The 18,496-nt window shown below is 36.9% G+C and overlaps 1 protein-coding gene across 3 annotated transcripts in view; it reads right to left on the minus strand.

The window, feature by feature from the left end:
- Window positions 1-18,496, minus strand: part of LOC146001326 (uncharacterized) — a 49,925-nt gene that overhangs the window by 6,901 nt on the left and 24,528 nt on the right. For all 3 annotated transcript variants that reach the window (XM_083138639.1, XM_083138640.1, XM_083138641.1), the window contains exon 2: window positions 3,975-4,380. In XM_083138639.1, coding sequence (XP_082994765.1) covers window positions 3,975-4,321 — 347 coding nt within the window. In that variant the 5' untranslated portion in view covers window positions 4,322-4,380. The remainder of the gene's footprint in view (window positions 1-3,974; window positions 4,381-18,496) is intronic.

Raw genomic sequence — 18,496 nt, forward strand, 5'->3', positions numbered from 1 at the left:
AATAAAAGTTTGGAATGGTGTTGCTTTGCAAAGATACAGCACTCCAATCTTACTCATGTTTCACTTTTCATGAAAAATGGAGCGTGTGACATTGAACTTCAACATTTTCTACAGAGGAGGGAAAATTATTTCAGGGGTTCAAATTTGCACAATATTAATTTATCATTACCTACTTCTTCAACATGTAAGGAAATGAAGCTAAACAAAAAAATACAACTATCTCACTTAGTTCGAATTTCAAAATAATGGCTCCTAACAACATATATTGATTGATTGATTTGTTGTATTAAGTCCACTTTATGCACTGAAAGGCTAATCGGGACTGGACCAACAGTTCAAAGTGGGATTCAAACCACTTGTGCCTCCACCAGGCATTGAACTGGGACCCTTTGATTACAAGTCAACGACACTAACAACAGATATCTATGTCATAAATTCTTAATGTATATTAACGTAATTTATGACAGCTGTATTAGAGAAAGGGTCTAGCCTAAAATCCTTCAAATCACTGAATAATCATTGAACTTGCGATGAGTACTGCACCAGAGAAAAATCAGGCAAGCTGAGCAGAAGCATTTCTTGGGGAATGCGTAAATACTTACAGATATAACATAACCTTACATTACATTATTACAACACTTTGCACTCGGTAAATAACAAGAAAAAAAGAAACAGGAGAGGGCAGGATTTGAATCTATGATGTTTCATTCTTGATGAAAAACTATAACAGGGGGACTAACAAAACTGCTCCATGAGATTACTAAGGAGAAACTGTGTAAAACATATTCATGTCAGTGGAAAAAACTTGTGCCAGACTTCTGAACCATTTATCACCACAGATCAAGAAAAAGTCACAATTTACAGAATTGTGCAGTACTGTGCAAGATGTCATTACTGATATCTCACCTAAAATTGTACGAAATTTGTCTCATTGCATTCAAATGTAACGACAATTATTTCCAGGTGGAAGAAAACCTGTTCAGTGTTTCAAACTGCACAAATTTTTGTGCCACTTATTTTATATTTGTGAAATAGGTAACACACAGCAAAGGGACTGACAGACTGGTTTTGATTTATTTGATAACATCCAAACATCCACAATGTGTTTCCACAATTCTACACCAACTATATACTATATATATATATATATATATATCAAATGATATTGCACTAAGTATGGGAAAAAAATCAACTCACAAGTTTAAAGAAATTGGTGACATACAACAACATTCCTCTTGAAACAATCTGTTCATGAAATAAGGTTTCTTGTGTTGTATTAATTCAAAATACGTTTGCTGTTGATTAAAAAATTGTTTAACATGTTTACCATATAAATAACATTGCTCTTTCTTTGGAACAAAAGTAAAGTTTAGCCAACACTAACCTTGAGTTGTAGCTACAGAACATTAGCTTACAAGCTAATAAAAGTAGCATTTCCAAGGTTGTTGTTGTTGTTGGCAAAATTGAGATGTTTGGAGCAGAAGCTAAAATGGAATGCTGAATCTTGTGATGCATCTGCACAATTTTTTTTCTATTTGCTATATTTTAGTAGCAGTTTAATCTTACAATATTGAGATACAACTTAGGGGCCAGTGATCGATTGTTTCTCCTAGAACAGTGGTTTCCAAAGTGTGCACCTCGGCGCCATGGGGCACCTTGGCTGGCTTGCAGGGGCACCGCAAAATGTTCTAATATAATCAATCAATAATGTGATGTTTTCAAATATGTGCTCATTTAGAACTTTTTAGACATAAAATGTTTCTGAATTGTAAATATGTCTATTTCTGAACTTAAGGAAAGGAACCTAGCCACAGTAACTGAGCGTTGCAAGTATTAGATAGGCATACATTCTGATATGGGTACCATGGGAAAATCTTCAAACCGTAAGGGTGCCATGAAATGAAAAAGTTTGGGAACACGTGTCGTAGAATATAGTGATGAATACTTTGAAATCAGTGAACTTAGATGTGTTTTTTAACCTAATATTCACTTCAAGGAACACAAAACACAATTAGCAGTCATTTTGTCCAAAATGTGATCCACATAGGAAAAATGTATTCCAGAATATTTTCACCATTTTTTTAAATCTCAAAACCTGGTTCTATACACACTCAAAAGTGAAAAGTAGTATAAATGCAAATGGCACAAAACCAAATATTAGAATCCTAAAAAAATTTATAAAATTAATCAAACCTAACACACCTAACCAAATATAAAGTAAAATAATGATTGGCATTGAACATAACAACATGAATGTGTTAGCACTTTTTAATCTAACACTCCCTAAGAAGAGAAAAACAATTATATGTTAGAAGGGTATCTTTCAGTGACATGCTGAAGAATATTTAAGAATATGTGCCAGTGTCCATGTGAGAAGAATTTGACAAATTAAGTTTATCTGAAGCACTTTCACATTTCTTCTGAATAAAATATCATTGCATGTGCATGCGGAACTCCTAACAGAATTATACTAACATTTGTAAATAACATGAAAGTATTATCAGCACTGCAGTCACTCTAATACAAGGAACTTGACTGCACAAATAAATTCCTTTGAAATCAAGCTTACTGATGCAAGAACAATAATCCAAATTATAAAAACATGAGCAATGCAACATAATAACCATTTGAATATCCTGAGAAATACTTGAAGCACATCCTTAAGTATTTTTTTAAAGGCCCCAGCAGTTCTAAATTCTGAATTCTGCCTACAAGTTACAGGCTGATCAGTTGTAAAATGATTGCCCGTGGTGTGGAAAAAGCATCTTGCGAGAGTAGGTTAGTCGTGAGTGTGCAACATCAGTTCCATACACACTTTCATTAAGATCCAAAATCTAAGAACTCTATTGTTGCTGAGGTGCAAACCATTGAAGAGAACATCCTGAAACCTGTCTGGATGGAGTTAGATTACCATATTGACATGTGCAGAGTAATGCACACATTGAGTATTTGTAAGGTAACTTCGCAATAACCATTGGTACTTAACTTGGACAGTTACATAACACATGTGTGAAATGCCATCTTATTTTGAAAATTTATGAACAAAATATAATGAGCTGAAATCATTCAAATAATTTTGAAACAACAGTGTATAAAAAGTAATAGTTCACACGCAGAACATATCACAAGGAGTTGGCAATTATGTCATGACATGATAAATAGTATAACATAAAATAAAAACACTCATTGCTTTGCTACAACACACCTCCGTGAACTAAAACAACAGAGGCAGACCTCCATGCCGAAGTGGTCAGTTAGGTCCCGGGTTCAAATTCCTGACTGGGAATGGGTGTTCATTGTGAGTGTGACTTCATCATTCATCTTCACAATTAGCCAATGTGGAAAAAAAGTGATGTAATATACCAAATCAATCTATGAAAAACAACAGAAAGAGTTCATATGCAACAAAATATTCATAAACCAACCATATTTTGATCTTGAAAAACGGAAACCGGGGGACTTGGAATCCATGCTTCATTGTTTAAGTCCTACAAGTAAGTATTCATAACTCTGTCCATATACAAGAAGCAATTCTGAAATTTACAAAATATTTAAGTTGAGGAAATTTGAGGAGGAATTATGGCCTCCGTGGCAATTCAGTGTAAGTTTCTGTGCTTTGGACTCCAACTGTGGGACAGCATGGGTTGGAGTCTACCTGGGTTCTCGGTTTGTGTACAGGGACCAGTGGCAAGCCACCATCGTGACGAAATTGGGGAGTTATGAGTGAGTAGCATAACCAAGTCCAAAATATCTCCTTTAACGGCTGAGGTTTCAATGTGCCGACCACACGTCACCCGATTACCAGTTAAAGATCACAACACCTGTAGGTATGATTGTGGGAGGGAGACTGGCAGTCAGGATAAATGCCAAGGCCCTTCCAGGGCAGTGGAGTCACATGTTACATTATTTTATTATCATGATTCAAGTATTGTGGTACTCCCTTTCATTAATTTGAAAATACTTCATGAACTCACCTTTCTGTCTCTGCAGACGGACCTTCATGTTCAATTGTGAGTTCACTCTTCACATCTTCAGGGTCTACATTAACATTGTCACTCTCATCACTTTTGCATCTAACAGCAACAAACTTTGCAATGTCATCACTCGTATCCAAATCTTTACTATCCTCCTGCAAAAATGCATTCATCCCAGCACAAGAGTTCAAGTAAATGTGAAAGGAGCTGCGAGCAAAATCATTTGGCTCTTCGACTTTCATTTGTCCCTTCTCTGGTTCAGATTGAATAACTGATGATGATGATGCTGGCTGCCAAGTGTTTTCAGGTGATTCTTCATTTGGTTCACTCTTGACTGAACAACTCATGACGTCAGGTTCTACCTTCAGTAGGTTGGAAAAAGAGATTGTGAAACTCCACCTGCTATCTGAAAATACATTTTACACACAAACATCAGATGGTGTTCTAATTGAAGGCAATATACAATACATACATAAATATGTATGCATGGATGTGTGTGTGTGTGCAACAAGTAAAAAAGGAAAGTGGAAACACGCACCAGAAACTGGAAAAATGCAAATTTTCACAGCTGCGAGTGACATCTTTAGTGGTAGAAAAAAAAATTGAAGTTTTGTTAACGTGATGGTTAGGAAGGGTTGGGACAGACTTTCTTTTTTTCCGCAGGCAACTGGGTGTGGTTGCACTCATGGCTGATGTGTAGTCCCTCTCATCCTTTTCATACTGACGTGTTGGCAGATTCGGATAAGGAGAGGATGATCGCTACCCGGAAGCAATAATTGAAAGGCATATTGTGATGGTTGGTATGGAAGGCAAAGGTTAAGTCCAGGTTGTGGGTGGAGTGACAGTTGTTGATCCTGATGTTTGAGTGTTGTGAATGATTCCCCCAGGAAAAAGACACCACACATGTTCCAGGTGAGGACATAGAGAAGGTTTGAGGTATGGTAGGTCCCTTTGGGGTGGAAGGTAAAGGATATCCAATGTTGACCAGGTTTCATGAAGGCAGAAGTTGTAGTTCTGTCAGGAGATTTGTTATGTGTTCAAGTGTTGTCTCCTGAGGGACAGATAGAATGGGATGGCTTTCTTGGTGTGGAATGGGTGGGAGCTGGAGAAGTGTAGGTGTTACAGATGCTTGGTGGGTTTGGCATGTATGGGTGTTTTCAAATGACCTTCCTCAATGTGCATATGCAGGAAGGCAATTTGGATGCTGCAGTGGGCCGAGGTGAACTTGATGGAGCAGAAGTGGTTGAGTTGGTCCAGAAAAGTGGATAGGGATGGTTCTGCATGTGTCCAGAGCATGAAGATGTTCTCTATAAAATGGAACCATATGAGTGGGTTTTAGTGGTTGGGTTTAGGAACTCTTCTTCGAGTTTGACTATGAAGAGGTTGGCACAGGATGGAGCCATTGTAATGGCCATGGCTGTGTCTCGGATTTATAGGTCATGTTGGTCTTCAAAGGTGGAGCTGTTGCACATGAAGGCAAGGTGGCTAGATGGATGAAGAAGTTAGTGTTGGGGTTGTGGGGGTTTTCGTCTGCTCCTAAGGAGGTTGAGGGCTTTGATTCATTTGGTTTATTTTAATTCATTTTCTGTCACTTTTGGCTAATCCTGACAATGAATGTTGATATGTTGAAATTGATGAAGAGACAATCACAAACCACATCCATGCCCAGGCCTGGATTCAAACCCAGGACACTTGGTGTCATAACACAATGTGCTAACTACTCCACCATGGAGGGCAGCCAGAGTACGAGGGAAATAGTTATGTTGGTGTAAAGGGAAGTTACATCGATGGTAGCAAGGATTGTTTTGAGGGGGGTAATGGTGTAAGGATGTTGATTTTTCTGGAGTAAATGGTAGGTGTCATAAAGATAGGAGGCAGATCATTCGCAAGAGGCTGGATATGGAAATCCACAAATACTGAACTTTCTTTGGATGGTGAGTTGTAGCTGGGACCTAAGTTTTGATCAGTGCAATCTTTAACTTCTTACAAACTTCTCAATAAAGGTCAATGAATACCACTAAATGTAGTCTTCATTCTTTCATTAATGTGTAAGGTAATGGAGGTGCAAAAGAAAATGACTGGAAACCAGTTACAGGAGGGGCACCTACCAAGTTCATTAAAAGCAGGATGTACTGACAAGATAAAAGCTCCATAAATACATTATGTTAGTAGATGTTAATATTACTGTGTTTGAACACAGTAGCAAGGACAATTGGGATAATTGTGTATGGGAATTATGTACACAGTGTATTGTGAATCGTTTGCATGAGATACCTAATAAATTGAAGACTTGGTGCTATTTTCCTCTTTAATGATGATTACATTGTTCATGTACTTGTAAGAATTAAATGTACACAGTGTTGACATCTTTGCAGCATTATTTCATTGCTAAATAAAATAGTACTGCAAAATATGTAGTAATTTGATACAGGTATGAAATGCATCCTAGATAAAATCAGGGTGGATAAAAATCATAAATTTTATTTAAAAAAATAATTTTTGATTATTTCTTATATCTACTTAAAAAAACAACTTAAAATTGCTTGTATGATATATGGCACCATACACATAAATATATGTTTTTTTTTATAGAAAAGCATCTTCTGGCCCTGTAACATATTTGAACAGTTTGATAAAAACAAATAAAAAAAATATGTTTAAATATACATTTATCTGTTTCTGATACTGTATATACACTGCGCGAAATATCTTCGAGGGCATCTGTGTATGTGTCGAGCACACGGAAAAGAAAAAAAAAACAAAGGTAAAAGTAAACGACAGGCCCCTAATGAATTTAATGAGTTATTGTTCGTTTCGAAAGAAAGAAATTTATGAAAATCTTGGTTGCTTCGTACGCAATACATATGTTACTATAAGATACACGCCTTTCAAGTTTATACTACCAAAAAAGCATGATTTGTTATTGGTGATATATACAATGTAGTGAATTGTCTGCTACTATTTCTCTGTTTGGTTTCAATTTATGAATCACCTCACTAAATTAGTAGCCAAACGTTGGTCTGTCCATTTCTTGGTGATAAACACCCTTCCCTTTCTTTGCACGGAATAGTAAACATGTCTTCAACAAAGCCTTCATTGCCGCCAGTGCATGAAACAATAAGCCCCCCCCCCCCCCCCCCGACGTCGTTGGTTGCTTCAGCCCTGGTGGTGGGTTTGCATGCTCCCACAGTTGAATCAATGTACGACCCAGGTTGACGCATGCCTCGTCCTTTTTTTTTTTGCAGCTTTTTTTGTCTTCAAACAACAAACAATCATTTTCTACTCCTAAACTCAACCGCAAATCATTCAACATCTGAGACAGTTTGTGCGCCCATTGACAACAAATCACCTCATGGCCTGTTTTATTTTGCTCTTGTTGCTGTAAGGAGGAATATGTATTTAAAACAACTTGTTTAACTTTGAAGAACATTCTCCTTCAGATGATGCTCAAGATAACACTCAGGCAAAGTTGGACACTGAACAGGAGACCTCGATTCAGTCATTCTTGCCGCTGTACAGTACGAATAGCAATGAATCACGATAAAAATAGGGTTAAAATAGTGGGATGTGCAACACTGATATCACTGATTCCACGTGCTTTGCAACATATTCAGTCTCACTCGACTCACTCTTGAGCTTTTGTATTCCTTCAGTGCTACCGGACAGGCCAGTTGACGAATCTGCAGATTCAAGTTCATCTGCACAGTGATTGCAACCAATCAAGTCCATACCTGCTAATGGGTGTATCATTTTGTCTGTGTATTAGGCTAACCACACACCGGATCTGAAACGATGCAATGCAACACGACGAGTCACTTTGCTTCCGACAAAACGAAACAAATATTAATTATTCTTATTAGTGTTTTTTTCTGTAAAGAAAGTATTCGGTACAAGTTAGTTTGTTGTTATTATATGTTATTGTGTTTATCATAAGAACTGCTCTAAATATTGTGGTATATTAAATGATCATTAGACCTCGGATTTTAGGTATTTAACTTATTTTTTCCTTTGCAGGTAAATGAGAAATAAAAAGTTACATCAGTGTTTAATTAAAAAATGCAACAACTGATGAAGTTTTATAGTGGATAAAATAAACTAATTTGCTTGTTAGAACCTATTTTAGGTTTTTGTGCCCAAATCAAACATTTTCTTAGGTTTTTGTATATATTTAAGGTTTTATATTATTGTTACATCACACAGAGGTATTTGCTCCGTTTCGTAATGAAAAAAATTCAATGACTAACTTGTTTGACACATACTCTAGAGAGCAAAATTGCTAATGATACAAGTATTAGTTTTACAACAATTAATGTATCATTTTGAAAATGATGCATAGAAATAAACATTTGGTTAGAAAATTAATATTTTGATGGTTATATATCTATTACAATTTCTCACGGTCCATTTGAAATTTTGATTTTAACAATTGTATCTAATTATTATTTTTCAGGAACTATGAACAATTTTAAGTTTTTTGAAACCTACTTCAGGATTCTTTTAGTCTAATTTAATATTTTTAAAACCTATTTTAGGATTTTTAAAACCTATTTTAGGATTTTTAGAAGCTATTTTAAAATTTTTAGAACCTATTTCAGGATATTTGGAACCTAAATGTACATTTTTAGAACCTAAAAATCCAAGTCTAATGATCATGCATGCATGTACTCACACACACACACACACACACACACACACACACACACACTTCTTTCATTAAAATAAGATTCTATTAGTTTCATTCTCACATATAAAGGTTACCGGTATGGCATGCTGTTGCGTACCGCCTGAAAAAAGCATTGCTTTTTATTATTATTGCATCTAAAGTAAATGTATAAACACAAGATCTATGACATCTGACATTTCAGGCCATCGAGTCTGTTTGCAACAAAATGAGTCATCACGTCGGATCCGGTGTGCGGCTGGCCCTACACATTAAATTACTGTTTTGTGCAATTGCGTAGGGAATGGAACCCGTCTCGGCGGAACTATATTCTGCATGCACGTTTGGATCTACATATGCAAACTTAACCTGACGTGAGGTTTAGGTGCTTCATCTGTGCTCTTGAAATAGCATAAATGCGAGGATTTCGTGCAAGAATCATCACACTTTCGTTGAAGACACCAGCATTCTGAAGGACTTGAGGTGCATTTAAAAGCTGATATGAAGTGTTTATAAATTTTTTATATTGTTTATAACGTTTGTAGGATTATTTTTGATAATATTCTTGTTTCTATGGCTGAAAGAAAACGAATGCGAGACTGTGAGCGCTGGCATGCTCTCGGATGCATTGAAGCAGGACAGTCAATCAAAGATGTCGCTGTTTCTTTGGCGTTGATCATTCGGAAAATTCTCGATTATCGAAACAATTCCGAACAAGTCAAACAGTTGTCCGGAGACCTATGCCCCGTGGTCCAAGGTTTACCACCCCCCTCTGATGATCGATATATTGCTATAGTAGCCAAGCGGAATCAACGAGCGACCTCCACAACAGTTACATTCATGGTTGCAGTGGCACTTGGTAAGACAATATCTGTCGGTACTGTTCGCCAAAGGCTCCACATCAAGGGATTGAATGCCAGAGTGGCTCGTGTTTGTGTTGCACTCACCATCCAAGCCAGAGAGGCAAGATTAAAGTCGTGCTGTCAACATGTCAATTGGACTGTCTCGGATTGGTGCAATGTTCTGTTCACGGACGAGTCTAAATTTGCCCTGGAATCAGATGATAAACATGTAAGCATCTGGAGAGAACGAGGCACGGGCAATCAGGCAAAGAACATCATGGAATGGCCATTGCTTGCATCTATGATGGTTATCACCTCATCGAAAGCATGGAAAATCATTGTAAAGTTTGTGTGAAGGTCCGGGGTGGTCACATACCATATTAATGTAAGTTTTCTTTTCGTCACATACCATATTACTGTAAGTTTTGTTTGGTTTGTTTGCCTTTAAACATCATTATGTTAATGACCCAAATGTGACATCATATAACTTTCGAAGAGTAAATATTTTTTTAAATATATTTTGTACACAATTCTTGTTTTCTTTAATGCACAAAAACATTTGGTACCTTCATGTGCAATTTTGTGTTAATCAAAGCTTTACTATTACGTTTTTGTTGATTTTACCATCGCATGCTTAACTTTTGGCAGCTTGTTTATAAATCTACCATGAAAATGTTTATTCAGTGTGTTAATGGAACTACAATAATAATTTGAGTAACTTTTTCCTATTTTTTTTTTATAAAAATGTAAAATAACGATGCTGCACAAAAGTGAGTTTATTTTCTGCAAGATATTGTCCTGCTGTGAAAAATTCATGAAATTATGACAGTTTATATTTCTTCAATTAGGCTCCACTTCCATATGTAAAGTAGGTTCACCGTGAAATAAAATATTGCACATGGCATGATTTGTAATGGAAAGATTTTAAAGGCAAATCAGAGACTACCTCTAAGTTGTTGTAGTTTAAAGATAAGGATATCAAACGACTCCCTCGAATTTCAAGGAAAAAGTTCCAACAGAAGATTAACTGAATATAAAATAATATCAGACATTTCTGGGTATGGAAAAGACATTTGCACAGTAGCAGACATTAGAATGAATTCAGAGATGCTATTCTTTTTATTACAATGGGACCATAAGAATCAATCTATTTAATATAATTCTTGCATAATTTCACCACTTGTCACGACATCATAACTGCATTCACTTTTATGACACTAATTAATTAGCCTATCTGCCTAATCTAAGAAGCACAAACAAAAGTGGTTGAAAGTGCATTCCCTTCATTCCCCAGACAGTGGTGAGAGAAAAAAAAAATATAGCAAAAATGTTGAAGTAACGTGTAGGTGGGAGTTTAATATTCATAGTTTTGCCAGAGTCTACCATACGTTTTAAGGGGGAAATAATTTTCTCTAGTTAACAAAAGCTAATCAGCATAATGTACTGAAGGTGGCCCAAGTGACTGCTGTTATATGATGATACAGTAGGAAGAAGAGTACTCGAATGAGCGTTTTTTTGCTTAGTGCCAAACAGTTCAAATGTACGATGCTAGATAGCATATGGAATTGAGAGTTTCTTCGCTCGGGCGAATAATGCTCCATGGCAAAACAATTGGTATACATTTGAAGCCCAGTAGTAAACATATAACCATAACGTGTCTGTGATAGTAGGCCTCAAATATGGAAAGTGAGGTGAAAGATACAGTGAAGTTTAAATGAGCACAGTCATCATCTACATGTTAAAATACAGTTTAGTCTATCTTACAAATACATGATGAAAATGAAACGTGAAAATCAATACACAATTATGGGCTGAAACTACTATGCAGATTTTTACACATATATATATCTATTATTATTGTCACATTGAAATGTGCGGGACACCCGATCAAGTATGTATGCAGTACTCTAGTGGCTAGCATGAATTCCATCTATGCATGAAAAGCATTTAGTGGAAACTGATAACACCCAAGTAACCAGAATAGATTTTACGTGGGGAAGGTTGGCAAATTAAAGTTGGTCTTAAGACAACAGTTGTTGCCAATGCTTCACCAACCATGGAAAAGTGAATCAAAATCAGTTATAAAACAAACTTTCTCCTGTCAAGGCAACTTTCTAGGGTCTGCTGTGATTTCTAGAGTGTAAAATAAATTGCATGTAATATTCTTTCATCCGGAATATTTCAGTCACAGCACATATATATTTTGTTAATATATTTTGTAAATATATTTTGTTAATGGAGTAACTTGTCAATCACCTTTGTCAGCCACCATGAATGAAGGTTATTTCTGTGTTGAGAATTGCTTATGGTTTGCCTGTTTAGCTGTACCAGAAGAACATTCTTACAGGTCTTCTTTTGAAAGTGATTCATTACCTACATGAAAAAAAAAAAAAAACAATGCTATGTGCAGACTAGAGTTCTGCATCGAACCGCATTTGCTTTTGAATCTACCACACTTGAGCGTGCATCTCAATCGTACCACACTCATAGTGGAATGATTGGATTGTAATATTTCAGAACCTAATGAGCAGCATTGTCAACCTAAAACCCATACATGGAAGGAACTAACTCTATGCAATTACAATTCTAAATCATAATGCAGTATATTATTATGTAAGACTCAAATACAGCACATATGAAAGTATGCAAGATCTACAGACTGAATCGTAAAATGGATAGCCATGTTCGGAGACCTGCCTAAGCAATTACGAATATCTTATCACAGTGCAAGAAGTACGTGTACATCACTGTTCACTTACCGAAAAGGATAATCATATTCTGTGAAATAATAAAATGCAGTTAAAACATTTAATCGAACATCACTTTAATGTGACGATAATCATAGAAACATAAAATGTCAGCCTAAGAAATTTCAGCCTATAATCATCAATTTTATTTTCCCATATCTCGGTAAGACACAAAACTTCATTTTAACATGGAGATGATGATTATGTTCACTTATTTTTTAATTTCACTTCACGATCCATATTTGAGGGCCCACTGACATAGAAAATTATGGAAATACGCCTAGTAATAGGGTTCAAGAGTTTGAATGTGTTTCTTTTCAACAGAAAAACTATCAATTCAATGTGCCATCTAGCATTTGCTTGTGCGAAATATTTGCTGCATGAACGAAAAGCACTCATTGCAGCACTCTAGTGCAGACTAAATGTGTAAAACTGAGTGAACTCTAAAAAAATTAAAAATAATAATAACAATGTAGCACTTCAAGGTACCTTGAAAACAATGAAAGGGTGGCTACAAACAAGCTGAAATGAAATTCCCTGACTTTTCCAGGTTTTCCAGGACAAAATTTACATTTTTCCCTGACAATTACAAACTAAACTAAATCGATGATTTTGCAAATGAAAATAATGAACTGATATGGATCCAGGTATGAATTTGTTAAGTACCAATATTATCTTCTATGAAATTGACATATTTTCTCTATTCTCTATGATTTAAATTCAAACATCAACATAGTGAATTTGGAAAATTATTACAATTCACAAGCTAGGGAAGTATTATGGAATTTTATCATACGCAGTAAACTTAAAATAAAATACTTGATTATTTTTAAACTTACGACTAAATGAGACAAGAGTGAAGAGTGATTAAGAAATACAATTTGTTATTTATCAGTCTCCTTATACATTCTCAGTATTATATGTTGATATTTCCACTGAGGTTTGGAACCCTCTGCTTGCAAGAACCATGAGTGCGGACTCATTTTTCGATGCATAAAGCTACCTCTCTCTTCGCTGTAAAGCAAACATATAAGTGAAAAAACTGAATTGAACAAAAGAAAGTGTCATATTATCTTACATTATCAATGGGATTTCTGCTTCAGTACAGTATATCCAAGTGAAGAACTGTGAAACTGACAACATGCAGTTATACCATTATTGCTGACAAAAAGGGTATGTAGGTGTTAGAAAATTAACGCAAGGAATTTATAGAATTGCATTGTATATGTACCTGATTAAGTAACCAAACATTATTAACTCTGTTAATAACAGCTTCTAAAAGTTCATATACGAGGGGCATCCTGAAAAAAGCTCCAATGGCACCTATATGCAGCACTAGTGGTCGGAGAGCGACACACACACATGCAGGCAGGAAGACATGCCATGTAGCTGTAATCTGGTATACAGTGCGTCCGAGAAAAAATATACCTATAAAGAATTTAAATAACTCAACAATTGTTAACGATAGAAATGTCAAATAACGTTTATTTGGAAGAGGGAAAAAAGGATTTTTTTTACCACCAGAAGGGAAAAAATCGTAACACAACTAAGCACATGCTTTGTTTGTGAGTAGTCTGTACAATGGCGCTGTTTACTGTTCCTCAGAAAGTTGAGTGCTGCTTTTGGTTTGCAGAACTGAAGTCTCCTGTAACGGTACTAAGATGATTCCAGGAACAATTTGGACAGGAAGCACCAGAACGTCATTACATTGTTAAATGGCATAAACAATTGCTGGAAACAGGGTCTTTGTTGAGGAAGAAAGGTAGTGGTCAGAAGCGTGAGAGTGAGGATAAAGTGGTTGCAGTTCAGGAAGCTTTCCAGAGAAGCCCGCGTAAATCTGTGAGACGTGCTAGTTCTCAACTTCAAATTCAACGTTCTACTGTGCATGATATCATACATAAAAGGTTAATTTTTTTTTTTGAATTTGAATTTAAAATTTTGGGAGCGTCAGCACTTAGGCTAATTTGCTCCCGTCACATTATACGGGGTCCAGCCCCTTACCATTACAAATAACAACTCTAACGTTGCATAACTAAAAATTTTAAAACCTTAAAATGTTCTGACTTCTGTTAAAAGCTGAGGCTGTAAACGCGCACTCAGCACACACAAGGACATAAAACAGGACAACACACACAAAATTATACTGGCCATAGTGCCAGTCGCCAGAGCCTCGTTAGTCTCTTGTCCAGGGTGCACTACGTGGAAGTGAGGTTGACTTTTGGGTGCCTCTGTGGAAGGTACCCCTTACACCCCACATAAAAGGTTAAGGCTTAGAGCCTACAAGTTACAGCTTGTTCAGAAACTAAAGTGCACTGATAAACCCGCTAGGTTTGATTATGCTAGTGAAGTGCTATCACGCATTGATGATGACAATGAATTCCTGACACGCGTAACATTTTCAGATGAGACTGCCTTTAACATTTCCAGAAAAGTGCATAGGCATAACTGTAGAATATGGGGTGAGCAGAATCCCCATGCAGTTGTTGAACATGAACGCGACAGCCCCAAGTTGAATGTGTGGTTTGGTTTGACACGAGATTCCGTAATGGGGCCCTTTTTCTTTGAGGAAGCTACAGTTACAGGTGCAAGTTACCTGCAAATGTTGCAACAGTATGCTGTACCTCGTATACCCCATGGGTACATGTTTCAGCAGGATGCCCCCCCCCCCACATTATGGCCGTTGTGTTACTAACGTCCTTAATAACAATTTCGCTGGTAATTGGATTGGGAGGGGTGGACCCATTAAATGGCCACCATGGTCACCAGACTTGTCTCCTTTGGATTTTTTCCTTTGGGATTATGTGAAGACTATGGTTTACCAAACACCTGTGCAAGACCTCAATGATCTCCTTGAAAGAATTATTGATGCATGTGGCTCCGTCATTCATCAAATGTTGAAGAACACTTGGATGGAGGTTGAGTACTGCCTTGATGTTTGTCGCGCCACCAAAGGAGCACACAATGAGATCTACTAAGGTGAAATTTTTTTCTTGTTCTTTGGTTAAAAAAAAATTCTATGATTTTCTCTTCCAAATAAACATTATTTTACATTTCTGTCGTTAACGATTGTTGAGTTATTTGAATTTTTTATTGGTATATTTTTTCTCGGACACACTGTATTTCAATGCAGTAGTTTTAGGACAGTTCTAGGTTAAAGATTGCAGCTCTCAAACAGTCTCCCACGACTGCGATGAAGCCTACGTGTAGTAATCAGATTTTTGTCTGCTCAGAATTTAACTGAAGAGCCACCAGCAATCGTGCGAGGTGTGCAGACCGGATGTCGTGAGTGATTGTATGGTCAGACGATGGTGCAGACAATTCACGGCAGGCCAATCGAATGTGCACATCCTCATACAGCGGACTACACGTGGGCCCTTTGCATCACTTCAGGTGAAAGATCTTGGACCACTCCCTGTACAGCCCTGGCCCTGCATGTACCTAGTTTGATCTCTTTGTTTAACTGAAGAGGTTTCTGGTGGGACAAGGATTTCACAGCTACACTGCGGTAGAGAGAGTTCCAGTCCTTGCTGTCAGACACATATGCCATGGACATACAAAATTTAGTGCAATCCTACGACAAATGCCAGAACAACGGTGGTGATTATGCCGAAAATTAGGTTAGGACTCACTGTTACTATTGCAATAAATTACAACTGATATTCTTGTTTTATTGATGTCTATTTATACCTAGGGACCTTCATTTTTGTTATTTCTTTTCAGATTGGTGTATTTTTTATTTTTTACTATTGGGTGTTATTTTTTCCAAAATTCACATTTTCATTTTAGCGCATTTTCTGGCAAATATCTGAAATTATACCTTCATGGTGTTTTTAAACTACGGTTTCAAATTGTAAGTCACATGTCCTACGCCTCTTCATGGGAGTTTGATATCTTGAAAGTTATTCTGGGAAAGTTATTTTCCATACCCCCTTTTTAATTTTAAGGTAAGGGTTTTAAATAATGGAATTTTCCCCATATATACGGAAGGGTGCATAATGACCATAAATGGCGACACACCCAAAAAATTTAAATCAATCAATTTCATGTGACAGATACCGATATACTAGGGCATTTTTATTTCAGCCTCCGATGGTGACGCCAGGAGGCCCATGAAGCACTAGAAAGCATTGACATCCCAAATGCCACTACCACCACCACTGCAAAGTCCAATGCTTCAGTTGAAGCTGAGCGACGGGCACGTAGAGATGTCCGCTACAATCAACTATCCCGCCAAGTCCGAGGAGCGTCGTGTGATACAATTTCTACAGGCAGAAGAGCACAATGCAGCGGAAATTCACCGTCGAATGAGCTGTACAGGAGAGGCATGCTGTCTTCGGGCATTGTCTTGCATTATGACAATGCCAGACCACATGTTGCTGCATCAACACAAGACCTTCTTTATCGAATCAACTGGGAAGTGTCTCATCACCCTCTCTACAACCCAGACCTGGCAACGTGACTTCCCACCTTCTCCAGGCGATGAAGAAGTGATTGGGAGGATGGTGCTTCCAAACCAATGCGGAGCTTTGGCAGACCTGGCTCAACAGACAGGTGGTACTTTTCTTTGCAGAGGGTATTGTAAAGCTGGTGCATTGGTATGAAAAATGTCTGAATAATCTTGGTGATTATGTTGAAAAGTATATTATACGTGTACGTAACTTTTGTCAATAAACCCATTTTGCTATTCACTGTGGTTATGATTTCATGTCCCATTGGAGGTTGAAAAAAAATAGCCCTCCTATTATGGCACCAAAAATTGGCATTATATTTTTTGACTTGTTAGTGTTACAATTCCCAAAATACGCATTTTTGTTTTCGAACATTTTTCTGCGAAATATACCAAAACTTAATGCTCCATTGTGCTTTTAAACTATTATTTTAAATTGTAGGTCACATGTTCTACGTATTTTCATGGCAGTTTGATATGTTGGAACAGATTTTTGAGAAAGTAAATATAAAATGCTCCCCTGCACTTTGCCATCAAGATGTATAGGGGGTGTGGAGTTAGGTCCCTTCACTTTATTGATCACGGCTGAAGGCGGGGGTGATGTGCTCAGCACCATGCTCCTGGCTACCTTTATCCCTCAAAGTTTCCTCCAGGTACCCACTTGATATGATGCTGGGTAGGCACCAGAGCAATTTGAATAGGTGGAAAAGATCCTGGTTCTCCCCGCAAGGGATCAACCCTGGGTCTCTTGCATGGTAGTCAGACACCCCATTGACTGAGCTCCATTAATTCTTGCTCGACAAATGCCAATGGTGTGCACTTAGCTTGGTAATTCAAAACACATCTCGCACGACAAATACTGCACGTTCTATGTACACAAATATGGCTTAGAAAAGACAAGAATGTTCGATTTCATGCAATTTTTCATTGTTTTAGGACATTTCTTTAAAAAAAAAATTGCTAAAAACGCCAACAATTCGCATTTTATGCCAAATTCGCATTATTTCGATATTTTGAAGGGACGAAAAATGTGTCAAGACATCACTGCACATTCATAAACACAACTTCGCAGCAATTACTATTTTTCACGGTTTTCGCGTTTGCCAAAAGCAATGTCCCTACTAATTGGAAATTACTTTCTGGCCACCCCTCTTATAAATCAGTAGATGGAAAGTGAAAATTTAACAGGGCTGGCAGAGAAAAGTCAATTATTGAAGAAAAAGATTTGCTTTTATGATTGAATGATTCGAGTAAATATATTAATATATTATTTATTATTAGTATTTTATTTCATAATTCTGGACATTGAGAGATTAATGACCTCTCATGAGTTTAAACAGACAGGACAGAGAGTGGCGTTAATTTCATTGCAATACTATTGTTGCAGTAAATTTGAAGTTGGGAGCATGCACTTGCCAATTTTTATGACGTTCACCAATGCAAATTTATGTTTCACTTTTTTATGATAGTATTCAATATATACCCCTATTTTGTTGGATTCTTCTTGATATCTAAGAATAGTGCAATGTAATTGCAAACGTATGTTAACTTGTGCAAAACCAGTAATATGTCAGAATGGTGAAAGAAAACCTTCATAAGCACTGCTACATTAAATAAGGTGAAGTGAGCCAGAAGAGTATAAAATTCCAGCAGCATATTTGCAGTCTACAGCTCTTCTTGTTTATGCATGTGATTATTGTTGGATGTTGCAGTCCGAAGACATCCAACAAAAATCAATTCCATACAAGGGCCATGCATGCAATTTCTGTCGCATGTTGTAGTGAGATACTTTGTCGGGTGGCGATATTCGACAAAATCGTATGTAT

Source organism: Lepisma saccharinum, chromosome 17 (genome assembly GCF_977018435.1).
Source record: "Lepisma saccharinum chromosome 17, izLepSacc3.1, whole genome shotgun sequence".
NCBI lineage: Eukaryota > Metazoa > Arthropoda > Insecta > Zygentoma > Lepismatidae > Lepisma > Lepisma saccharinum.